The sequence below is a fragment of the Martes martes genome, assembly GCF_963455335.1.
Source record: "Martes martes genome assembly, chromosome: 8".
In the NCBI taxonomy this organism is placed as follows: Eukaryota; Metazoa; Chordata; class Mammalia; order Carnivora; family Mustelidae; genus Martes; species Martes martes.
Genome location: NC_137895.1, coordinates 63,936,780 through 63,963,857, shown reverse-complemented (window position 1 = coordinate 63,963,857; position 27,078 = coordinate 63,936,780). Strand labels below are relative to the sequence as shown.

General features: G+C 40.0%; 1 protein-coding gene across 4 annotated transcripts in view; it reads right to left on the bottom strand.

The window, feature by feature from the left end:
- SINHCAF (SIN3-HDAC complex associated factor) overlaps positions 1 to 26,559 on the bottom strand; it is a 30,624-nt gene extending 4,065 nt beyond the window's left edge. The window contains exons 1-5 of one of the 4 annotated variants that reach the window (XM_080810449.1): positions 26,383 to 26,559; positions 12,346 to 12,493; positions 10,490 to 10,589; positions 8,626 to 8,752; positions 1,741 to 1,891 (exon numbers count right to left, since the gene is read on the bottom strand). In XM_080810449.1, coding sequence (XP_080666575.1) covers positions 1,741 to 1,891; positions 8,626 to 8,752; positions 10,490 to 10,589; positions 12,346 to 12,473 — 506 coding nt within the window. In that variant the 5' untranslated portion in view covers positions 12,474 to 12,493; positions 26,383 to 26,559. Of the gene's footprint in view, positions 1 to 1,740; positions 1,892 to 8,625; positions 8,753 to 10,489; positions 10,590 to 12,345; positions 12,494 to 24,066; positions 24,583 to 26,029; positions 26,239 to 26,382 lie in introns of those variants that run through there. The other 3 variants (XM_080810451.1, XM_080810452.1, XM_080810450.1) reach the window with 3 other exon arrangements.
- Positions 26,560 to 27,078: the final 519 nt, after the last annotated feature.

The following is a 27,078-nucleotide window of genomic DNA, read 5'->3' as shown; positions in this document are numbered from 1 at the left end:
ATTCTGCTCTCCCTGCTTGTGCACATGCTCTGTGCTCTCTTACGCAAGGTCTCTGTCAAATAAATAAATAAAATCTTAAATAAATAAATAAAGGCATTAACTTTTCCTCCAACTCTTTTAAACTTCATACCTTATGTTCTGATTCATGGTATTTTTCAGTTACTCTTTATTCATAAAGATTTTCTCATTTATATTATACTTTCTCCTTTGGACTCGGTTTCTTAATTTACAAATATACAGAGGTTTCCTACTTTCATCTTGTTTTTTAGGTATATTTCAGTAATTTTTAAGCTTTCTGCCTTCCCCTTTTTGACTCTGGAGGTTTTCACTCTACCTATTCTTTTAGTGGTGACATAGTTCATCTAGTCATAAAGTTATTCAATGTATTTATTCCTAATATTGCAAAGGATGCTAGGATACCTTAACTCCTATCACTTTTATTGTCTAGACTTAAATGATACTGTTGTCTTGTAATTCTTTCTCTTTTTTTACTCCCACAACTACTCTTATTTCAAGCAGTCAGTGTTTGTTTAAATTTACCTAAATGTTTGCTACTTTATCTACCCTCAGAATTTTAATCTTGGATCTTTTTCTACCTGTAGAACTCTGATGTTTAGGGTCAACTTGGCAGCAAATTCTCAAATTTTTTTTCCCAGTCAAAAAGTCTTGGAGCACCTGGGTAACTCAGTCGGTTGAACCTCTGCCTTCAGCTCAGGTCATGATCTCAGGGTCCTGGCCCACATCGGGCTCTCTGCTAGGTGGGGAGCCTGCTTCCCACCCCCACTGCCTGCCTATCTACCTACTTGTGATCTCTGTCAAATAAATAAATAAATAAAATCTTTAAAAAAAAAAAGTCTTATGCCTTTATTCATAAAAGATAATTTTTTTAAAAGTTCATTTATTTTAAGTAATCTCTATACCCAATGTGGGGCTCAAACTCACAACCTCAAGATCAAGAGTCATATGCTCTTCCAACTGAGCCAGCCAGGCACCCCACACAAAGGAAACTTTTTTGCTACATATAATTCTAGGTTGAGAGTTACAAACCCTTGGTCCATTAGAGATATTAATCTATTGTTTTTTGACTTCCTTTGTTCATGCTGAGAACTCAGCTTTGTATGTTTGCTATTCGTTTGAAAATAATGTCTTTTTTCCCTCAGTGCTTAAAGATCTGTTTTTTATGTTCCACAGTTTCACTGTAAGAAGCCATCTATGGGTAAATTTTCTCTATCACGAGATAAATGCTTATTATCTCACTTTTGTTAGTCTTCCCAAATCTGTGAAAAAGAAAAATCCTTAATCACTTTCTCTTTGAATATTCTTTCCTGGTCTATTCTCTCTTCCTTGACTCTGGTGGTCCCACATTCACTTAGCAGTTTGGCCTCTAATTATTCCTATTAATTTACTCATTTATGAATGCTATTTTTAAAGACTTAAAAAAATATGTATTTCTAGCTTTTACTTTTTTCAGTGAGAGAACTAGTCAGAGAACAGTCACACTACCTAGTCTATTCCATTATAGGAAATTTAGGTTCCCTAATGTGATTTTTATTTTACATCAATTTTAATAGGAAAGCACACAAAATCCCAACTCTCAGCTCAATTCTTGCTTAATCCACCTCCAACCATGTGTGCTACCAGCTGTTTGCCAAATGCCATTTAATTGCTAAGGAAGTGGGAAACCATCCCCTGTAATTAAGAAGGTATGCTGGTTATAGAGATATTTTCTGTTGCTTTTACCTTTTCCAGTATGTGAGATCTAAAAAGGAAAAAACTGGCGTTCTGTTAGAGCCAGAGGCCATCTCTGTATCTGAGCCATCATCTGACTGGTTACTATAGCAAGGAGACTGAGCTGGGGAGGCACTTGAGGTGGTACTGTGAGCATCAGAATCTGTAATAAAGACAAAAAAAAAAAGTATAATTTCATTATATGCTACTAAGGCTCAGCATAAAAACTATGAATGAATTAGTAAAAAGAAAAAAAGAATTTATTTTCTATTTACTACTGGTATTTGAAGACATTTGTACGAAAGTGTTTTTGAAAGAAAATGAGGACATAAGCCTTCAGGAAGATAAGAATAGACAACTTGCCCCATTCTTCCTACTAATAAAGTACAACTAAAAACCCTGGATATTACATACAAAACAAACCTAAAGACTCTGAAAGCTGACAACAGTTAGAGAGCTTGACGCAAAGAAAGACGCGGTGATGAGTTCCCTAGTTTTTATGGGTTTTCTTTTTGCCTCATAAATCCCAGTCTTGAAGATAGAAAAGCCAGCAACCCAGGAATGCCAATAGGTATAGACCGCCCCCCTCAAAAAAAGTGCCAACAAAACGCTGCTCTTTAAACAAAAGGCCAGGAGGAAAGTGGCAGCCTAATAGGACAGGAAACTTTTATTAGACAATAATCACTCTATTCAAGCACCACAGAAAAAAGAGGCCCAATTGCACCCACCCCAGCACAGGCCAAGTAGGGAGCCTACGATTTCCATCTTCATTAGGATTGGTATGAAACCTCCAACTCCACCACACTGTCAAAGGGAAGCATGTTGAAGAGTCAGGACTTTCACCATGGCCCACCAGGAATGAGTACCCCTACCATGTGGGAGCTTTAACTTCCACCCCCATCCCATAGCAATGAGGAGCTCCTTCCACCTCAAGTGTCAGGAGCTGACTTTTAACACCACTAGGCAGTAACTTTTAACACTTCTGCTATAGGGGTGTCCAAAAAAGCCAGTAAAATCAAAGGTTTAAATAAGAAGATCCATAATTTTTAAATGTCCAGGTTTCAATTTTTATTTAAATTCAATTATCATATACTGTATTATTAGTTTCGGAGGTAGAATTCAGTGATTTATCAGGTGCATATAACACCCAGTGCTCATTAAAGTGCCCTCCTTATTAATGCCCCATCACCCAGTTACCCATCCTCCCACCCACCTCCCCACCTTCCCCCCCAAGTTTGTTCCCTAGAGTTAAGAGACTATTAATGGTTTGCCTCACTCTCTATTTTCATGCGATTTTATTTTTCCTTTCCTTCCTCTATGTTCTCTGTTTTGTTTCTTAAATTCCACAGGTTTCAACTTAAAAAAATGTCTCAGGGGTGCCTGGGCAGCTCTGCCGGTTAAGCGCCCAACTCATGATATCCACTCAGGTCTTGATCTCAGGGCCATGGGTTTGGATCCCATTTTGGGCTCCATCCCAGGCATGGAAACTACTTTTGAAAGAAAGAAAGAAAGAATGAACGAAAGAGAGAAAGAACGAAAGAAAGAAGGAAAGAATGAATGAATGAATGAAAGAAAGAAAGAAAAGAAAGAAAGAAAGAAAGAAAGAAAGAAAGAAAGAAAAAGAGGGGCATCAGGTGGCTCAATCAGTTAAGCGTCTCTTGATTCCAGCTCAGGTCTTGATTTCAGGGTCCTGCGATCAAGCCCCATGTCAGGCTCTGTGCTCAGCAGGCAGTCTGCTTGAGGATTTCTCTCTCTTTCTCTCTGCCCTTTCCCCTGCTTGTGTGCACACTCTCTCTCTCAAATAAATAAATCTTTAAAAAAAAAAAAAAATCCCTCATAGGGGCACCTATGGTAGAGCTTAGTTAGTAGAACACTCTACTCTTGATCCTGGGGTCATAACTTCCAAGTTCCATACCCAGGGAACAGTTTACTTTAAAAAATAAAAAAATAATTAAGAAAGAAAGAAAGAATTAAATAATTTAATAATTTAAAAGCCCCCATATCCAGAACCAAGATCTCAAACTTAAAGAAAAGGTAAGCAGATACTAGCACCAAGATGACAGAGATGTTAGAATTAACTAACCAAGATTTTAACAACTATTTACAAAAATGCTTCCATAAGCCATCATGAACATGACTGAAACAAATGAAAAAAGAGTCTCTGTGAATAGATCTCAGTTTAAAAAATAAACAAAAGCTACAAAGAAGAATGAAGTGGAACTGAAATTTGATCTGGGGCGGGGGGGGGGGACAACAAATCAAATAAAAAGCTCAGTGGATGTGCTTAACAGCAAAATGGAGGGGAGAGAGGAAACAATCAATGAACTGGAAGAAAGAACAACAGAAATTACCCAACCTGAACAACACAGACAAAACTGAATAGAGACTTAGAGACCTCTGGGACTATAACCAAAAATCTGCATTTGTGTTACTGCAGTCCTGGAAAGAGAGAGAGGGCGGAGGTGAAAATGTACTCAAAGATATATAAAGGCTGAGAATTTGCCAAATTTGGCAAGAGACATAAACCGATATATTCAAGAAGCTGAAAAAAAAAACTCTAAACAGGATGTACTCAAAGCAATCAATACTAAGAATTTAATTTCTTAAAGCTTAAGACAAAGGAAAAAATCTTAAAAGCAACCAAAGAAAAATACCTTACCTATAAAGGAAAAACAACAGATCTTAATTTCAAAAGGCAATTCATCAGATACAAGCTAAACATGATTTATTATTTTTGCCCTTAAAAGACAATCAAATTTACAAGCCAGAAAGTAAACCTTTTGGTTGATGGTCACCATGCTCTAAGGCTTTCATATTGCTATTCTCCAGTGACAACAATTTCACAAATAAGGGTTGAGCTTACCACACTCCCCACTCCCCGTAAAGGTGGATAGAGCACTTGTCCAATTCAAAGAACCAAATAAATCTTATTTTAATTTTTTAAAAATTTTTTAATTAACATATAATGTATTATTAGCCCCAGGGGTACAGGTCTGTGACTCGCCAAGTTTATACACTTCACAGCATTCACCATAGCACATACCCTCCCCAATGTCCATAACCCCACCACCCTCTCCCTACCTGCCTCCACCCGGCAACCCTCAGTTTGTTTTGTGAGATTAAGAGTCTCTTATGGTTTGTCTCCCTCCTGATCCCTCTTGTTTCATTTCAAATTAATCATTTTTAAAAATTTATTTATTTATTTGAGAGCGTGAGAGCATGCAAGTGGGGAAAGGGGCATGGGGAGAGAGAAAAAGGTCTCAAGCAGACTCCACGCTGAACGTGGAGCCCAACTGGAGCCTCCATCTCCTGACCCTGAGATCACAACCCAAGGAAAAACCAAGAGTCTGACACATATCCCACTGCACCACCCAGGTGCCCTCCCCAATCAATATTTATTAAGGACGTTATCTATTACATATCAAACCCCATGTCGTTTCCTACATGGCAAGAAACAGACTGAAAAAAAGCCTATGACTAGAGCTTATGGTGCTTTGTATTAACAAAAGTTTTTCTACAAAATCCTCAAGAATAGCAGGCTTTAAGAAATAAGTCTCCTGGAATGTTTTTAAAAGGCTTCCCCAAACAATTAGCAGCAGCAATCAGCTCCACGCTGGCGAAGAAAACGCACATCCTAGGAAATGCTTAATATCTAACAAACATTTGAAGCTGCAGTTTATTAGACCATTTTCTACCTATAAAATGGCAATTTCATATGGTTTAATCTAACACTTGGGATACCAGAATACAACTAACTATATAAAAATGCTGTAAGGAAGAAAATTCTCTTCTGGAATGCAGGTCTGGAAATTCTTCAAAGAAATTACAATTTTTAAAATCTTGAAAATTGTGGGATTTGAAAAGGCACAAAGGAGTAATTAGTTAGCATGGGGTAGGTAGGGATGATGAGCAAAGTAGTAGAAGCAGAACACACTATGCACAGAAAGGGAACTGATTCAGCCCAAATATTCTTTGCCTAAAATAGGACCTCCAAGAGGCTCACTAGGGATTTTCAACTTTATTCCATAGCAACCAGAATTCACTGTAGATTTTAAGGATTTTTTAAAAAGTAACAATTATATAGGAATTTGTTTTGTTTTACAAAACCCTTTTTAACTTGATTATCCCCATTTCTCAGATTAGAACAATATAGTTCAATGTTAAGTACCACAAGGGTCACATATTTGTAAAGTTTCAAGAATAGTAACTCAAATCCAGATCTTCAAGCTCTAGGTCTAATGCCTTTCCAGTACACCATACAAAAGAAAGCCTACCTCAGAAAGAAAAATAAAGGTCAGGCACATGCAAGATGCATGGAAGCAATATATAACCAGAGGCGGGAACACCATTTAGTGGGTGATGTATATAAATTCAAATAACTCAAAACTGTGATGTTGCACACAGGTGCTAACAATTCACAATGCACATGGGAAAACCCCATTTCAGTCTAAGCCTACAAAGCCCACACACCGTTTTCAAAGGGACTTATTTTCAGTCTTCAATCCCTCCCTCCACAACACAGCTTTATAATAAAAATCTAAAATTACATCAGACATATTCCCTTAGGTAAGGCAAAACTGAGTCAGGTATCACTTTCCCCATAATTAAAGGGAGGAGCTAAGAATATACATATGAATAATCAATTCCTTTAACCTTCAAGTGGTAGAAGAAAATTGCTATTTCCCAAATGTTCATTAAAGTGCTCGCTTCGGCAGCACATATACCAAATGTTCATTAAAACTTAGTAAGAATGGAGGGTAGAGTTAGTCTTTTGCTTTTCCCCAGGTGATAGCTGATTAAGAAGGGAACATACATAAACAAACAATCCAGTTACAAAATGGACAGAGGACCTTAACAGACATTTTTCCAAAAAAAAGAAAAAGGACAAAAAATAACAAGTGTTCATAAGGATGTGAAGAAAAAGGGAACCCTTGTGCATTGCTGATGGGAATGCAAACTGGTACAACCACTGTAGAAAACAGTATGGAGGTTCCCTCAAAAAATTAAAAATAGAAATACATGATCCAATAATTCCACTACTGCATATTTACCAAATGGAAATGAAACACTAATTTGAAAAGATGTATGCATCCCTATGTTTACTGTAGCATTATATACAATGGTCAATATATGGAAGCAACCCAAGTGTCCATCTATATAAATAAATGAATAAAGATGGGGGGTGGTGGGTGTGCGTGTATGTGTGTGCACTCACACATGCAGGAATATTACACAACCCTAAAGAATGAGACTTTTAAAAGAAGGTTTGCAAAGATGTGGATAGAGATACAGTTAGTATTATGTTAACCAAAGCTAGTATTATGCTAACCAAAATAGGTCAGTCAGAGAAAGACAAATACCATACGATTTCACTTACATGTGGAACTTAAGAAATAAAAGAGATGAACATGGGGGTGGGAGTGAGGCAAACCAGAAAACAGACTCTTAACTATAGAGAACAAACTAGGCGTTACTTAAGGGTGGGGGGGAGGGAGAATGGGCTAAATAGGGGATGGGTATTAAGGAGGGCAGGTATTGGAAGGAGCATTGTTCATTATCATATGTACATATGTATCATATGTAAGTAATAAATCACTAAATTCTACTCCCGAAACTAATATTACACTGTATGTTAACTAACTGGAATTTAAGTCAAAACTTAGAGGAAAAATGTTTTAAATAAAAGAAAAGAACACATATAATTTAAATATACACATATCTGATAATACCTAAATATTTCACTATAAAGTATTAAAATATTTTAGTCGAAGATTAAATAAATCTATCATCAGAGTAATTATAGACTAGTAACACCTACTTAAAAAAGCAGAGAGTCAGCAGAAGAACTGCAAAGACTTCAAAGTTGTGAGTATTGATTATACTACCCTAGAGAGCAGGGTGGTATTACTCAAAGAGCACGGGGCTTTGAAGTCAAGACAAATCAGAGGTTGAATTCATCTCTATCATCATTACTAAGTGACCTGGGTCAAGGTTAAATCACCACTCTACTTCCTATTCTAATCTCTAAAACAAATCATTGAGATGGCTATGTATGTAAAATGCTTGGTACATACACCAAAATGTCCAAGAGATGACAGTTCTCCTTTCCTTACTCTACCTTATCAGTATATTTAACTATCTTTTACCATTATTCTAGAGCAACACTTGGGCACCTGGTGGCTCAGTCAGTTAAGTGTCTCTCTGTCTTCAGCTGAGGTCATGATCCTGGGGCCCTGGGATAGAGTCCCACATGGAGATTCTTGCTCAGCAGGGACCCTGCTTCTCCCTCTCCTACTCTCCCTGCTTGTGTTCCCTCTCTTGCTGTCTCCCTGTCTCTTTATAAAAAAAAAAAAAAAAAAAAAAAAAAAAGAGTATATGAGCCCGTATTAGTTTGTCATTCCTTTCCCATTCCATCACACTCCATCACACATAACACACACTGCTCCAGAAACCTCAAGTCCTGAGGCTAGCTTTACCGCAATCTGTGAGTTACGATTTCTGAAGTTACCTTCCTAAAACCTGGGCCTTGGTGTCATATCGTCCACTAATTATTTACATACCTTTTCTGCACATCTCCAGAACTCAATTTCTTTATGCATAAAAAACAAGCGAACAAGCTTGAAAAACCACCTTCTAGAAAGTTTCAGATGGTAATAATGAGATCTGAGTGGTCAGAGGGGTCTCCACACATTCTGAAGAAGTAGCTGGTTAAAGTACTTTGATGACATCAAAATTAGAGTTCCACAAGTCCACAGAAATAGCTCTACAGTACACAACACCCTCAAACACGTTTTTAAAATAAATTTAACAAACGTATACATACCATATGCCACCCACAGACAAAAATAAAAAACAAACAATGATTCATAAGTACCTATATTTCAATATCAAACTTACTGTGACGTTTAAATTCCTTCTGTAGTTTACTGATCTGGTTGCTTTTTATCCTGTTTCCAGATAGAGTTTTCACTTTCTTTGGTTTCAATGTAGTCTTCAGACTGGGTCCTGCCCTTGCATCTACCACCTGGAAGAAAATACTGAATATTTAATACCATTTAAAAAAAATGATACCTCTTGTATTCCTTCAGTTCAGATAAATGCCTATTTGAAGGAGCCGAAATTGAGAACCAGCTTTCTATTCAGAGTATTTGAGAGTCCACATGTACTTTTAATCATCACACGGTATTAAAAAATACCATGTATAAAAACTGAAATAGGTTTAAAAAAAAAAAACTGAAATAGGTTTATATACAGCAAGAATGACCCAAGATGTTAAAGGAAATCAAGCCTAGTAACAACTAACACTCCTACGAGACAGTGTTTTATGGTTTACAAAAAGCGTTCATACACTTTTGATTTTACCCTCACTACATAGTAGTAAGTGGACTATTTTTGTTACTCCAATTTAAGGTGAAGGAAAACAAGAGAAATTATCTTTTCCTTTATTTCACCAAGCTAGTAAATGGGAAAGAATGGGTAGAGAGGGGTACAAGACTCAAATCAAGGTTTTCACACCTATGCTTTATCCTTTTTTCCATTACATGCTTTAATCCCTGAGGTCACTTACAGGATGGCAATGGTATATTCTCACACCATCTAGCATGGTCATTGGTTCAGCCCTGCAAGGTATCACTTCTCATGAATTGATTCACACTTAGTATTTGCACATTTCTACCCCTGAAAAGGTTGCCATCACCTTCAAAATCAAAATTTGGATCATCTCTAAATAAAGCTAAAGAAAACTCACTTTTTTATAAATTTTAAGACTCACAAAAACCTAATAATGTAACATGGTCACCAAACGACAATGCAAGGCTAGTGTCAGGAAAAAAGATAAAGAAGAAATGCCTGCTTAAGAAAAGTATTTTGTATAAATGCCATAAATGTTCTGAAAGCTAGCATACAGAAGAATTAGGGGTGCCTGGGTGGATCAGTGGGTTAAGCCTTTGCCTTCAGCTCAGATCATGGTCTCAGGGTCCTGGAATCAAGCCCCGCATCGGGCTCTCTGCTCAGTAAGGAGCCTGCTTCTCTCCATCCCACTGCCTGCCTCTCTGCCTACTTGTGATCTCTCTCTCTCTCTGTCAAATAAATAAATAAAATATTTTTTTAAAAAGAGAGAGAATTAAATAAGACTTAACAGTGTCGTTCTGGTCATTGAAAACCAGCGACAATGAGCAAATACAACACACATTTACATACCAATATGACCTCAACTAGATCTAAATACAGAGAATAACAGCTTCCCCATAACTGATCACTATGTGTTAGACTTTATACATATAATCTCATTCGGTTCTCACAAGAACTATGAGATAGCTATTATCCTTGTACTTTATAAGTAAATGTAACTTGCCCAGAGTTCACAATTAGTAAGTGGTAATGGCAGGATTCAAATCCAGTTAATTCTAAACCCTACTGTGCTCATGACGGTACCACAGTGAGTCAGGATAAACGTTATCCTAAGAGTTTAAAAAAAAAATCCATGTCTAATTAACTGGAGGAATGTATTAAACCTAAAATATGAGAACGTACACAGTGAATCTCCAAAATGAGGATACTGGATACAGCCTTAGAGAAATGTTACACCAAGCTATTCTGCTTCTAAAAATGCCAAAATGTTAAGTAATTGTATCTGAGCAGTAACTGGTGTTTTTCTTTAGTTTTTCCACTTTCCATCTGAGGGACATACTATTTCCTAAATTAGGGGGAAAACTAATGTTACTTTAAAGGTATAACTGAGAAAGACAAAAGATGAACTAACATGATTCCAGTTTTTTTTTGATCCTGCTGGCAATTTCTTCCATCTTTTCACAAGCAGGACACAGGCATTACAGATGTCTCCTGAACGAGTCTCATGCAACCTGATAAGAAAACAAACAAACCTCTGTTAGTTTCATCATTTACATTAAAGACGTCATGCAGGGGCACCTGGCTGGCTCAATTGGTAGAGCATACAACTTCTGCTCTCCAGGTTATAAGTTCGAGCCCCACATTGGGTAGAGAGATTACTTAAAAAATAAAATGTTGGGGGGGGGGGGGAGAATTCATGCAATTACATTTCTTTTAGAAAAAAATACACCCAATTATACTTTATAGATGCAATTTCTAATTGTCCTGGGTGATCCAGTTCCACTGTTATATTTTATAAATATAATTAACTCCTTGATCCAATGAACCATTCATTCTATGTACTGCAATTTGGTCATTCTAAAATAATGTTTTAAAAGTTAAGTAATAGTAAAATTTAAGACCTAGAAGAGATCCTGGTCACCATGGTTTCAAACAATGTAGTCCAATTAATCTTTTTCAAGTGTGTAGGTACTTCCACAAACAACAAAATGCCACCTTTTAAGTAAACTAATGTATCACAAAATTCTAGTTTTAGACACATAACTGGAGGCACTGTAATTTTTTCAAAATGACTGCATCTGCATGGGGGGGCGAAATCTATAGGACTAGTTACCAAGCTCTTTTTAAATTCTGTCTTTGAAGAACTTTCATTTAGTGCACTATTATAAATACATACAGAAAAATACTGGTAACGTTTATCGTGTATACCATTGGAACATTAGGAGAAAAATGTAATTTAAAAAGGCAAGGTCAGGAGAAACTCTTTGACAACCTTCAAAATAATTACAAAATCCAGGATTAACAAATAAAAATTCAACAAGTATTTTGATGAAAAAAAGAGAAGTATTAAAAATAACTTCTAACATGGGAAACGGTTTAACATTGAGTATTTTATCTAAGCACTTGTCAGAAAGTAAATTCCATTTTATTAACCAGAGGTTTATTTTCAAGAGATAAATGAGGGGCACCCCGATGGCTCAGCCAGTTGAAATTCAACTTTTTTTTTTTTTTAAGATTTTATTTATTTATTTGACAGAGTGAGAGAGGGAGAGGGAATACAGGCAGGGGGAGCAGGAGAGCCAGATGCGGGGCTCGATCCCAGGACCAGGACCATGACCTGAGCAGAAGGCAGATACCTAATGACTAAGCCATCCAGGCGCCCCTGAAATCCAACTCTTAATTTGAGCTCAGGTCATGATCTCAGGGCTGCAGGATGGAGCCCCACCAACTGTGTGCGCTCAGTGGGGAGTCTGCTAGAGAGATCCTCTCTTCCCCTCCCTCAAAATAAAGAAAGAAATCTTAAAAAAAAAAAAAAAAAAAGATAAATGAAGAACAAAATCATAAAATGAAACATACCCTGACAGACTACAGGGCAGAACATTAAGTCCTATTATCATCCTCAGGAGGCTGAGTTAAAATACATTTCCATAATTTAGAAAAACAACGCAAAGAACAGAAAACTATCGGAGGACAACCACTATTAAGAGAAAATAAGAGTAAAGTCTCTCTATATATTTTGAAGTTAAAAACGAGAGTTTGTTTGGTATAACTAAGGGGCTTCCGATTTGGTAGTTCCTTATAATCTGGAAAAGGGTAAGTGGTATTGTTTGATCCGTTTTCAAAGCAAGAACCTTAAAATAGTCTAGATGAGAATGCAGTGATTTAATTTATTAGCACATTACTCCAACTGCCTGCCTTGCTTGGAAATATTTCGTAAGCTGTGATCTTTTTCACCTTAAGAATGGTAAAAACATCAGATGATCTTACCCAAAACAGCTCTGGAAGTCCTTTTCATAGCGTTTACTATCAGTGAATCGAGAACTGGAGGACTTCGCTCTGCAAATACAGCAGCCCTCTATACTTCGGTACATCTTTGGCTTGTGAAAACCAAACATCTTTTCTTCTGGGCAATAGTCTGTAAAGCCAAGGGAATTGACACAGCTTTGTTGAGGGCTGTAACAAGGAACCATTAAAAGAGAGTTCTCTGCTCCACCCCACCCCCAACTACTTGATAGTACATGACCAAGCCAGACAGGAGGGCTCTGAGGAAGACCTCCTGGATCTACCTCCATTCTTGGCACTAGCATTCATGGCAAGTGTATAAAACACATAGAATACATTATATGTTAATTAGAAAAAAGAAATGGGGAAAAAAAAAACCCACACAAAATAGCTCAGTCATTTAACAAGGCCTCTACCACACCTCCTTTTACTGTCTTGGCAACACTCATTCCAAAAATTAGGGGAGGGAAGCATTTTTTAAAAATCAACTTTTAAGTAGAAAATATAACAAACTCTTCCCACTATAAAGTGATAGAATCCTACACAATGAAGGACACATCCTAAAATTTAAGGTAAGGCACCCGCCCTTCTGTTTTGCACCTTTGCATGTATATGATTCCCTGCTGGGGAAGTTTTGAGCATTTACCATGACCACTATTTGATACTAAGAACACAAGTAGCTCAGTATGCATCAACCCACAATACTCTGCCCTATGGGAAGTCAAAGGGGATTTCTTCTGTGATAAATGGGAAGTTATAAGCCAGCAAGTTGACTCTGAATTCAAACTACTGCAAGGAGGATGTAAAATTCACAAAAATCCAGGGTCAGGATTCAAGAATAATAATTTTATAAATCATTAAGATGAGTTAAAAACAAGATCATATTTCCTGTCAGCTCTTCTATGAAGACCTGTCCCTGAGAGCAGTAATAAATACTGAGAGGCAGAAGTCCAAGAAATGCAGGTGAGATAAATTGTGATTCTCATGATGAAAAACATCTCAGTATCAAGCAAGGAAGGAAGGAACAGCTCTAGAGCTTACATGTAGCAAAAATGTAGCTGGCAGTAAATACCCACCTTAGAAGAAATTTAGAATACCCAAACCAAGAGACAGTTTCACCAGAACATCTGGTGTTCTTTTATGGTGTCCCATCAGAGAGAGACTAAAAAGTCAATGAATATAGAACTAAATCCCAATGGGCAAGTGTTAAGGATCCAACTACAAATCATCACAAAAGCATCACATACAGTATCAATAAGAAAAACATTATTAATACCAAGTAGACTGGTACCCATAGTTTTAGGAGTCATAACCACAGAACACCATCCTTTTAAAGCTCTTTTAGATACACACTGAAATAAACAGGAGTAAAACAAAAACTTTGGTATGTCTTTAGATGATCTGTCTGATCCCCATTCCATCTCAATTCTGGTTAGTACACCAGAGGAAGTATTCACGAAGGCAACTCACAGAAATAATCAAATACCCATGCTGTGTTATGTGTCTGAGATTGAGGGATTCTGAAATACAGACAGAAGATTTATGATTTATTTTTTTAAAAAGTTTTATTAGCAAACAACTAAACACTCAAGCTTTCCTTTTAAAAAGGGGCTATTATTTATCAAGTGTTCTTCTTAAATGTTTTTGTCGGTGGGGGAGGCAGACAAAGAAGGGAGATGGGGGCCAGGCAGAAGGCCACTGATGCATTTCAATAATTAAGCCTAAACAGTTATTTCAGGGTGGCTGGGTAGTTCAGTGGGTTAAAGCCTCTGCCTTCAGCTCGGGTCCTAATCCCAGGGTCCTGGGATCAAGCCTCACATCGGGCTCTCTGCTCAGCAGGTAGCCCGCTTCCTCCTCTCTCTCTGCCTGCCTCTCTGCCTACTTGTGATCTCTGTCAAATAAATAAATAAAATCTTTGAAAAAAAAAAAACCAGTTATTTCAATTTAAGAATTGTTAAAACAAGAAAACAAAATATTCTTAGTTGATTATTTTTGTTAAATGAAGCACTTGGGAATTTTTTTTTTGAGAGAAAAAAAACAAGGAAGATACAGTACACCGTAGGAAGAGGTGTAGTAAGGCCTGTGAAATGAGATACAGATTTTTCTCCAAACAACAAGCCCAAATGATAAATGAAAAGAAATGTCCTGAGGGGTGTCTGGGTGGCTCAGTCAGTTAGGTGTCTGCCTTCAGCTTAGGTCATGATCCCAGGGTCCTGGGATTGAGCCCAGCATTGGGCTCTCTGCTCTGCTCAGCTCAGAGGAGAGTCTTTTTCTCCCTTTCTTACTCCCCCTGCTTGTGCTCTCTTGCTCTCTCTGTCAAATAAATAAAATCTTCAAAAGAAAAAAAGAGAGAGAGAGAAGGAAAGAAAGAAAGAATGAATGAATAAAAGAAAATGTCCTAAAGAAAATGATGGTGTATTCCTCGGTTTTGAGACAAAAATGTTACGTGACTCTTTCCAGTTCTCACAACTAACCTGTGGGCTCTCCAAACTCCCCTAACATTCTCCATTACCATCACGAAGGTCAAAAGTCCACACTTCCTCTTACAGTGGCCAGCTTCATCAATAGCTCTAGGAAACTTCAGCCTCCCTTCTCAGCAAGGACAAAGGAAGTACAGCAAGAAAGGCCAGTTCATTCCCTTAATACACAGACCAAATCCTATTACAACAGATAGATTCCTATCTCTCCACTCACAATCCCCTTCCCTCTCCACAAATAAACATGCCATCAAAACCATACAGCATTCGGATCATCTCCAAGATAGCAACTACCTTCACCAAGGCTGGATTTGACCAAGAAACACAGTTTGTGCCAGTTATTGCACGGGAAAGCTTTTAAGGAATGTTAGGGTTCTAGCTAAATACTGAGGCCTTCCATTTTATAAGCAGCTATTGTGAATCAAGTGTTCATCCTCAATATGATTTTTTTGTTGGTGGGGATCTCCACAAAACTTACCCAACAGTCCCCTCAAGACATCCCATTCTTCAGACTGAGTAATATTTTTTTAGGAATTGGGGAAAATAAAATAGCCTGATATCTTCTGACTGACAATCCTTTACACAGCTCTGAGATCTTATGTTCATCCTGATAAAATTCTGCTTCAGTGTCTGAGAGGGGTGTCCCTGCTTTTCTGGACAGCGCTAAATGCAGTAAGGTGCAAGGCACCCGCCTGCCACAACACACAAGAGGTCTATGAACCTTTTAATGGATTACTTAAACCTATTAAACCTTTTCTGAGCTTATTCCTGCACTTGGGAGGCACCTGGAATCTGCAGCAAATACACAGGGGTTTCATTTTGGGCTTTGTTTACAGCAACCCAGTTAAGCAGTGGTTGGTGTTTAACCATTTTGTGCTTTGGGGAGCCCAGAAATTAATGAAAGCATTTTCACAGAATCTAGAGACCCACTAATGTTTTAAAAAACAAAACAGAACAAAATACAAAATAGAAAACAAATAGAAACAAATAGAAAACAAAACAAATAGAAAACAAAAACCAAAATAGAACAAAACAAAATAGAACAAAACAAAAAACAACGCTATAAAATCTACCCACTGTCTGGAGGGAAGAAGACACAAAATGGCTCTAAAACCAACTTATTTTTTGTATTTATAGAGAAGGTGGTAGGTAGGTGTAACACAACCAGATTTTAAACCTGGAATTTCTGTTATTTCAACAAACCTGGTGTTCTTTAGAATATTTCTTTCCTAGAATATTCCTAGAAATTTCCTAGGATATTCTTTCCTAGTCCCACATTTGTGCAATATTAAATGATTCCTCCAGAACAATTTATTTTATTTGTTCAAATGACACTGTAAGCTATTAAACTATTTGTGACTTTTGCATCTATTCTCACAGGAGTCACATCATTCCACACTGTTTTCACAGACGGAAGCTAATACCATCTGCTTCCTAATTGATGAATAATTACAGAAGAGAGTGGACACCATACAATCTTGCTCTTAAGTGTGTGGGGAAAGCAGAAGAAAATTAAGCTTTGAGATAAAGCCAAAAATCAGGAAAGACTTAAAATGCTTATTAAAAGCTGCCATTTGTCTTCTAAAATTAGAACAGTGGTGATGGTTGCAGAACTCTGTAAACATACTAAAAACCACTGACTTGTTCACTTTTAAAGAGTGAATTTTATGGTGTGTGAATTATATCTCAAAAAGCTTGTTTTAAAAATGAAAACAGACTGGGTTAGGAATTCTGTCTTTGTATATCTTTGTAACCGCAACCTTTAAATAATCCCCGTCACTTAATAGGTACTCAATAAATGTGATTAAACTTTTTTAACAAGTTGTTGTGTTTTTCTTTAAAGTTGTTGTTTATACAGCATCTCATGTTTTATAAGGCACTTTCATTAACATTATTTTTTTGGCTGCTGTCAGCCAAACAGCCACAAATTTTTACTGTTCTAACTTAATTCAATCTCCCAAAGTTAAAAAGATTAAAGTTAACAGTTAAGTCAGCAAAAACCATAAGAGAAGTAAGTGTAACTATATAGGCAAAATATCACAGACAACAAAAAGTGAATTTTTAAAAATGCAACAATTAATTCTAAACATCTGATTAATTTCTGGGGTTTTTTTCCACTTTAAAGCTGCACAATTCATACAAATCTAATGATCAAATTAATTAAAAGATGGGGAATGCAACCTTAGTGTTAGCACAAGGAAAGAGTGAGGTCAATGCTGTATGTCAAGGACACAAAAGGACCAATTCTATTCTTCATTTATTTATCAGGTAATCTCTGTGCCCTACATGGGGCCCAAACTCAACCCGGAGATCAAGAGTCCAATACTCAACTAACTGACTGAGTCAGCCTGGAGCCCCATCAAAAAGACCAATTATAATCTAATCTAACAAGATTACAAAGCCAAAGAGCAGGGATGGTATCTATTTTATACTTAATTCAACATGCAGAAGGTAAGTACACTGAGTACAACATAATATAAATGGGAAAGAAAAGGAAGCTTTACAGCAATAGCTAATACTGAAGGGATGCTATTTAAGAAAAAGTTTTCTGATAAATAATTCAAGCCTTAAAGAGGGTCTTTTAACAATACTAAACTCAATTTAAACTTGACTTTAATCAGGAAACAGTATGAAGAATAGTGAAATGCAAATTTCAAAGCTTTTAGTATGCTTTTTTTTTTTAAGATTTTTATTTATTTATTTGACAGAGAGATCACAAGTAGGCAGAGAGGCTGGCAGAGAGAGATGAAGCAGGGAAGCAGGCTCCCTGCTGAGCAGAGAGCCCGATGTGAGGCTCGATCCCAGGACCTTGGGATCACGACCCGAGCTGAAGGCAGAGGCTTCAACCCACTGAGCCACCCAGGCGCCCCTAGTATGCTTTTTAATACGGAATTGGAGACAGTGAGGTGAAGAACTTAATTCTACAGAGTATTCTTGTCTTTTATCTCTTGCAAGGGTATTAATTTAACATTTAGGAAAAGAGAGATTTATCTTCTTACGATAAATGCAACATCTAATAGGATCACTTTTTTTGGTACACTTTGAAGGACACCAATAGTTCCTCTAAATATAACTTCCCCAATCCCACTTTCTAGATTCCTTTTAGGAAGTAAAGGGTTTTTTTTAATTTCCAAAAATACCTTTCAAAACTACAAAATGCCACTGCATGGACTGGATAGAAGAAAACTAAAAGAGAAATATGTATGCCAAGGTGATAAGTCAGCTTTATAGCTAATGTTACAATTTGTCCATGCCACTTTGGGAGATGAAATTCTGATTACAATTATAATTGCAACATGTAATTATAATTATAAATGCAACCTCCCCAAAAAAGTATTCCTAAACTGTTTTTCATTTCCAATAGACCAAAATTCTACAGCTTCTAATAATCACTTTTATTAAAAACCAATGGACACAGACCTTAAAAAAAAAAAAATACACAAGACACTAGAAGCATCCTATATGTCCATGGATTCTCAGATTGGTTAAATTATGATGTCTTCATACTACAGAATACAGTTCTAGCCCCTAAAAAGAATGTAGATTTGTGACATGTACAGCATGGGAACTATCCAGGATACCTTGCTCTGTAAAATAAACAAATTGAGTAACAGTTACACAGTACAATCCCATTGTGTGTTTTTAAAATGGGACCTTAACTGGCTTTTTAAAATCATTTCCTAAAAACTAGTAACTAGTGCCTCTGAGGGGAGCAAGGATGAAGGAAGCTTACTTTCACTTTCCTGTTTCTAGCACCACGCCCCCAAAACCTTAGTTACCATCGCACACCTTGACTTAACTAAAGAGGGATCTTAGAGAGCCCACAGAGCTTAAGCAAACTTCCTCAAAGACACAAGATGGAGAGATACACATTAGGAAATACACTCCACAGCAGAGAGAGTACAGAACAGACATGGAGCAGGATGGGAAGGAAGCTGCGGAGAAGAGACAAGCAAAAGATTTGTAAAGTAGGAAGGAAGCAGCATTGAATAAAGACAAAGGGAACCAAGCAACCAAAGACAACTTTGAAGTGAAGGAGATGGCATTTCTTTAGAGTTGAACTTTCAAATGACAGGATGATGGGAAAGGAAGAGATATAAACACTGAAAAAATACCCGTGATCAAAAGTTATGAGCAACCTTTAGTTGCTGTAATTAATTGTTAATGTCACCCTCAACACCATTTTTAGTCAGTGGTATGCTATCTTTAATCACCTGTAAGTACAGAATCCAGTAAACACTAACAGCGTAACTGGAGCAACACTTCAGAGTCAAACAGGACTAAGAGTGTTTTGTGTTCTCATGCTGCCAGGCCACTTGGTTGCAATGTTCCCCCACAATGAGACCTGTTTCATCAGCCTTGATTAAGGAAAGCCATGGAGCCACTGAACATTATTCCCTCTTACTTCCCTGTTACCAATCCATACCACAACACCAAAAATTTTGAATTTACTTTACCTGTTCACTTTTAAGGGACAAATTTTAACTTGGCTGAAAAAAAAACTGAGGAAGGGTTGTGGACCCCACTTCTTTGCCAATGGCTTCTTCACACATGTACCCAGTCTCTGAATTATGTGGTTTACTATGGTTGCCTGTGGAATTCACACTTAGCAGAAGAACCTAGAACTCATCCTACAGGAAAGAGGTCAAACTCAGAAATGAAGTCTTCAACTGAAATAGCCTAAGTTAAAAATAAAAATCAAAAATCCAGGTCTCTGAGTTTTAGATAGTATAAAAAAAAAAAAAACTTAACAGTGTGAAAAAACACTGGGTATCCCAATTCTAGATTAGGACTGACTCCAGTGGATGAGAAAATTGTAAAGGTTAGGGAGATAGGATTTATCTGCTTCTAAGGGGTGATTATCATCATTTAAGAAATGTAACTACCGTTGAGTCTGCTAAAAAAAAAAAAAAAGGCACTGTAATAGTCAAGTTGGAGTCTATTTCTGCTTTTCTCTTTACAACTGAATAGGAAGTCACTTCTAACTTTATTTGCCCCTCTGCAATACTAGAGTGAAATCTTATTTCTACTTTCCAGGGATGCTGGTGAAGCAAGAGTATGAAAATACCAGTGTTTGTATACCATTTATTTCCTTAAATTTATAAGACTTGCATATTATAGAAATATAAACTCTATCTACCCCAGGACATATCCAACAGATTAAACTGAGGACAGAACCCTGATTTCTGACGGTTTTCTTTTAAGCCCAGGTTTGTGGGAAAAGAGGAATCTGGTCATTTCAGGGAGATTTTAAGGTCATGAAATTGAACCATATTCTTTTCTGTGAAGCTGTTGTGTTTCCAAACTTATGAAAAATGTTGAGGAATGGGATATGGTAGCATATATCTGGTCTGACCCAAACCTCAGAAAATTTCTTGAGCTCTCTGACCCTTCCACTTCTGAATGGTACCTATAAAGCATCAACACAAGGGCTGGAAGGTCCTAACCTTCAAATACTCTACACTAATTCTATAATCTTTTCCGAACATGTTCTTCTGGTATTCACCTACCTTAGTTATCACCTATATAGTCATATGAAAAATCTGGAAGTCAACCGGGCTCTCCCTTCTCAGGCTCTGCATGGCCCCCAACATGTTTCTACTATGAAGTCCTTAAAGATTCTATTTCTTCCTTCACTTCTCTGGTTCATGTCCCTTCTGTCCTCACTGCCTATTTGTTCCTCATTATGGTGCTGCAGCCTTGTAACTGATTTCCTTAGAACCTTCAAACAGGTGGTCCCTTCCTAAAGCTCAAACATTAATCATCTCTTTCAAGGTATCAACAGGCACTTCAGGATAATATCTAAACTCCCTGGCAAGAAATGCAAAGCTTTTCAGGATCTGGTCCTGCTTACCAGCTGCTCCCAGCTTGGAATCCTGATATTCCAGGAGTGTCAAACCAACTTTAATAACAGCTACATCTCTACCCAGGTTGTTATCTCTGTCTTGGGATGGTTTTACCTCCATCCTCTTAACTCGGGAAATGATTTTTTTTTTTAAACAAAAGCTGTTTATACCTGTATTGTAATACCTAACACAGGATTTTTACACACTTGTTTGCTCTATTACCTCCTCCTCTCAATGGTAAACTGTTAGAGCAGGAACTGTAAGTCTTATATTACAACCAGGTGCTACCTGTACATGATACACAGATACACGCAGAATTTGCTAACGCCTGAAGAGTGGGATAGGCAAAACAGATCTGAACAGTATACTTAAGCGCACAGAATGGGAAATGGGGTCCACAATAAAGAGGTGTATGGAAAAACCGACACTTTGAATGGAGTCATTTTTAACATTTAGTCTGTAGACTTTTGTAGAAAAAAAAAGGTTCAAAGATTTCCAGGGAATGTAAATCAAGTGAATCACTTTAATTAGAAAAGACTAACAGAAAATAATTCAATGCTTTCATAACAATCAGAAAAATATTTCTTGCTTATTTGAAGCAGGCATGTGGGGAGGAAGGAAAGGTTAGGAGAATAGTGTGGAACAAAATGAAATCTCAAAACGAGAGCTATTTAAACTCAGCATACATTAACATGAACCAAATTAAAATTACATTAAGACAAATCAAACTTATGTAATAGGTGGAAACAACTCAATATAAAGCTAGAAATGAATTATTTTAGTTCAGTTGCAACTCTCATGCTTCTGGTGCAAAAAGAAAACCTTCCTTGAAAACAAACTATCTTCTCTTAGACTAGGTGCATTTCCAGATCATTTCCATAATACAGAAAACCTTAGTTACAGACTCAGTTAAAAGAGAAACACAAGAGCCAAAAGACAATGAAACATTTTCAATATGTAACCTCCCAGGGTCAAAACTAAGTGTGGAAAATCCAAGACTCTTGTGGACAAGAGAAATCAGGAAGAAAGAAAATGGCATTTTCTCGATTTCCACGTTTTTGCTGTAAAATGGTTCAATCAAAATTGGACAGGCAACCTGGTGTAGAAGATAGTGTCTTCCCAGAACCAGTTTCTGAAAGTAGGGGAGAGGGCCAAAGACACTCATACTTTCCACTCAACATTTACTGAATTATTTCCTCCAGCAATGTAACAGGCCCCAGGCCTCAGTTTTGTCTCCTGTAAAATGCCTACTTCCCAAATATGTGAGAACAGCCAGTATTTACCAAGCATATCACTTGCTTAATTATTTACAGCCTTGTGAAGTAGTAGGTATTATTATTAGTTTTGCAGAGGAGAAAACTGGACAACCAAGTGACTTATTTAACACGATCACAGTTTTGAAACCTAGGCATTTTAACCTGAGACTTCCAAACAACAAACCTAATGCCTCAACAAACGGGTTCCCTTCTTTCTCAGCCAATTACATTCCCTTTAAGTGGAAAAAAAAAAATGTATTTTTAAAGCAACCTACTATGTGTTAGCATGTTAAATTAATTTGTCCTCATCACAGCATACAAAAGTTGGTTTAGATTTCAAATAAGCTTAAGCTTTCCCCAGTGAAAAACTGATTTTACAGAGAAAATCATTCTCAAATTGCTTTTCTGACATAAATCTGCAGGAGTCTGAGCCCCATGAGCCAGGTTTTTCCAGGCCCTGATTACAAGTGCGAAAATAAACTGACCATCCAGTTAAGAATACTGTGGGACAGCAGCTTTGAGGCCTGCTGCCCACCAAGGTTCCAGAATACACAACCTATTGAACTTTTCATTTCCAAACTCCTGAAAAAAGTAATGCAAAAAGGAAGGCGGTCTTCCCCACTCTCCATTCATTCACCATGATAAATCAAATCTCCTGCTGCACATATGATGTGATACTTAAAACAGAAACTATTAAGCTCTATTGTACTTGAAATCTCCAAGAACACTGAAATTCTAGCTGTATCCCAGGTATAAAATACTAATGAAGATAAACAAATCAAAGAATCTTAGTGTACTTAAAAAACATCTCTTACACATTTTCCCAAAGAAATAACTGCACAAAAGAAACTCATAAAGTTATTAAATACAAAGTTTTTCATATTTTTTACATGTTCCTTTTACCCACTTCAGAAATGTATTGTTACTTAATTGGCTGCCCTTAAGTATTTGTACTTTGGTCAAACAAAACCTGGAGAAACAGGTCTATTTAATATCAGAACAATGAAAAGAGCAATTTGTAGTTTTTTTGTTTGGGCGTGGCATCTAAGGATATTATTTTTTGGTAACAACCACTTTTAGATCCTAACCCTTAAACATTATCCAAATGTGGGAGAAATCAGGAAAGAAGCTGCAGATCCGGTGCTGCTTATCGGTTGTCTAGACTGCAGGCAAACCCCAAATACCAAAGAAGCATCCATGTGTCAAACCAGCATAATTTTTGAGCTATGCCTGGGGCCACATAACAAAAAAAAAAAAAAAAAGAAAAGAAAAGAAAAGAAAGAAAAAGAAACGAAAAGAAAAGAAAAAAAAAAGTTGGCTCCAAAAGAAAATCTAAGAGGGGTAACCAAAAGGTCAACCCCAGTTCAAGGGAACTAGGAAGCAACTAGCAGGGATAGCTATAGCCTTTTACCCTGTCAACCCCCTTAGCAGCTTCCTCCCCAACCCCCACATAAAATCTCCAAGAAAGGCCCAACTCACCACGAGCTAGCTTCTTCAAGGTCATCCTAAGATAACGCAATAAACAATCACCAAACATTGAGCCACGCATACCTTTAGGGCTAAGAGAGATTTTCCCCCTTCCCCAAATCGTTATATAAATACTTTAAATGCCATCAGGCTTTTCTCCAATTCCATCAGAAACACACTCCTAGACTTTAATTTAATTTAGATTGACCACCTAAATAAACGTGTTCGGTTTTGCGACCTACATTATTAAAAGGCTTTTTCCAAGTCTGGCAAACTCCAGTTCAAAAACAGGTGCTTTCAAGGTACTTTTAATGACAAGGTCAAATTCATATTTTTAATTACTAGAAGAATGAGGGGTTTTTTAACCTTCCTCAGGACTACGTGAGGCGTGGGAACTGGGGGAGTACTGCTAGGGTAAAACTGCCTCACACAGGGTCAGTATTGGCGTAATCAGTAGTTCCTAGTCTTCCCAGTGTCTGTAGTTAGGCAAGGTTAGACGAAGAAAATAAAAACAAAGAAACCTACTAGGTCTAGTTACCAGAACAAACTGCACCGCCCTGCCACCCCAAGAAACCAACCCCACCCGCAACCAAAACAAACCTCGCCCCTCCCGGAGCCCCCTCCCACACGTAAACACACAAAGAAAACAGCGGCACGCACAATTCAGCCACAGTCCTCACTTCCCTTTGTAGGACAACGGGGAGCCCCGAAACTTCCCCACGGTGGTTTTTTCGGGTGTCGTCGGGGCTGGGCGCCCTCAACGTGCGGGCCACGACTCGACTGCGGGGGGTTGGAGTGCTCGCCGCACGCACCCGCTTCCCAGAAAGCAGCAAGATGCCTCCCCAGTCCTCCTGCGGCCCTCGGCACCCCTCCAAACGCGCTTCCCCCTCGGGCACGCGGTGACGGCCGAGAGAGAGGCACCGGGGCAGCAAATAGAAACGCTCCCCGGTGGGTCTGTTAGTAAATAGAACAACTTGGGTCGGGAAGAAAGTTCCTGCGGAAAGCTGCCCGCCGGGGCGAGGGCAGCAGGAGGTGACCCGCGTCCCCTGCCGCCTCCTCCCTCACCTGCGCCGGAACAACGGGCCCCCACGCACGCCCGCCCGCCCGGCGCCTCCCGCAGGCCGCGCCTCCCGCACGCCGCGCTGCCGGGGCTTGTTCCTCCTCATGGCTTTGCCCTGACGTAATTCAAACATGGCAACAGTTCGACTTCAAAGGCGAATCCACAGACCTCCCAGACACAGACTCCGGGCCACGGGTAACGGGCCAAGAACTCGGGGCCACGCTCTCCTGGCCCCTCGGCCGTCGCGGCACTCGGCGCCCGTGCTGAAGCGCCGGGGCCCCGAGACCGCCGCCTCCCTGCCCGCCCGGAGCACGCCGCCTCCCCGCGCACCAGCATGGCACCTCACGCCAGCAGCGCCGCCAAAGTTTCCCCGCGAGGAGCCGAGGGACAAAAGCCCCTCTCGAAACTCGCCCAAAGTTCGGGGGGCCGGGCCCGCACGGCCCTCCGCCGGGCGGCCGCCCCAGCGCCGGCAGGGCCCGCACGGGCACATGCAGCTCTTTGTTTTCTGTCCAGCCGGGCGCTGCCTACGTGCAGCATCAGGGATGTCGGATTGTTTCTCAGAGGCGAGAGACACTTGACGATCACCCCGGGTTAGGGTCCGGACCCCGCGCCCCGAGAGCTCGGAGCCTGTACCCCCGTCCTCCCCTCAGCAGCAAGCCCATTTAATCAAAGTTTTTCAGTGTCCTTGATGAGAAACGCCCGATTACCCGCCCCGCACCAGCGGAGAGTTGGCGACTTTCACTCTGCTTTTTAAACTGGCAAGACGCCATCATCAGCAAATCACATTGTCCTGCCGGCCGGCCGGCCCCGACAGCACCCGCATCTCACTGCCGGCCCGGAGCCGGTCACTCACACCGATCTCCGGCGAAAACCGGGGTCGCAGACCCAAGCACGTGGTCTGTCATGTTCAGCACAAAAAGCAGTGCCCTCCAGAGTTCCCTCACTCCTTCGGCGCACACAACGCCGCAGCCTCCATCCCCAAGTCAACTTGGCTCTGACTAGCCATCTTAAGCCGCACACGGCTGCCCCAGAAAGCCCTCGCCGTGGCGCCCACATCTACGCTACAGGTGAATAAATTGCGAACAAAACTTGAGGCTCCACAGACACATGGGCCCCCCGCGCTGCCTGGGTGCGGTCCGGGGGGAAGAGGCGTTCGGAGCCGGGCTGCTTCAAGCGGCCGCGTGTTGCTCTCATTGTCGCATCCGCATCCCTCCGGAGTTCGGCAAACAACGCCACGCCGCGTGCACTCCGGCCACCGGACGCTGACCCAAAAGGCCGATTTAAACCCCCTCACGCCCGCCAGCTCGCAAGCAGACGGCAACTTAAGTTTCCGAGCGAATGGCGTTTATTGTCCACCCTTCTCAAACACGCGCTGGGGGCTGCAACGAAACTAAACCACGAGGTTCAACCGCGGCGCCCGACCACTCCCGGGGCGCGCGCCCACGCGGATGCACCAGCCCGGGGCCCCTCCGCAGTTGCCAGCAAGTCGTTTTTCTCTCGGGCCTTCCAGCCACCAGCTCCTTTCCGCCACACAACACTACAGCTGAGAAAAGTCATTGTCACCTTCAACGTGGATCCCTCAACTCCGGGGACTCCTCAGTCGTCTGCAGCCTCCACTCACTTCCCCCACCCCAAGACTTTCGGTTTGCCTCCAGTACCCTCCCCAATTAAAAAAGACAAACTAAACATGTGTATACAAAAGAACCCGGGGCTTGAAGATCACGAGAACATTGCTCCCAGCAATGCCATCTCCAAGACAAAACTTCCTGTGCGTGCGTCTGTATGTGCGTATTTGTGTGGAAGGACCGGGGGAGGTGGGGGAGGTGAAAAGAGGGGAAAAAAAAAAAAAAAACCCACTCTGAAATCAAAGCCTCGTGAGACAGTTTTGCACCAGAGTAATGGTTAGAGTCACTCACCTTCCAAAGGCAGCCGTTCCACGCGCAATAACGCCCCCGAGGTGCGGAGTGCACGCCAAGCCAACCCCCCCTTCCGATCGCTCCCTCCTCTTCAACTGCCTTGTCTAGAAAGATTGTCTCCTGCAGTTCTGCAGTTGCTACCGCTGGCCGGGAAGGTGTAGATTCCGCTTTCCCTCTGCGCACGCGCGTCTCCCGGTACAAAATTCTCCTGAATCGAACTTATTTGCATACGGGCGCGCGCGCGTCGAGGGCTGGGAGGGGAAAAGGCCCAGCGGCCGCGCGCGCTCCCGGGGCCTCTATTGTCCTTTTAAGGGGAGAAGCGCCGCGGCGCGGGAAACGAGGCGGCCAGAGGGAAACGGGGGCGGGGACTGCTTACTACGGCTGACGTCACGTAAACAAACGCCGCCTGGCTGGAGGCTGCTGCGGAGAGGGAGTGGCGGGGTGGGAAAGGCGGAAAGGTTAGCGAGGGAGGGTAGACGTTCGGCTGCGTGACGTGCTTTCCACCCTGAAGTTCTTGGGGCGCACCATCTCTCGTGGAAAGATAGTTTTGGAAGATGTTTTTGCAAAATTGTCACACCTGTGCCCACGTTCAGGCTGGACGCGACAGGAGAGGTGGTCTTCCAGGCAACCAGACTGAATTTATCCCTCCTGTATTTCCTAAATTTTGTTTGGAGTAGGGTTTTTGAAAGTTTGTTG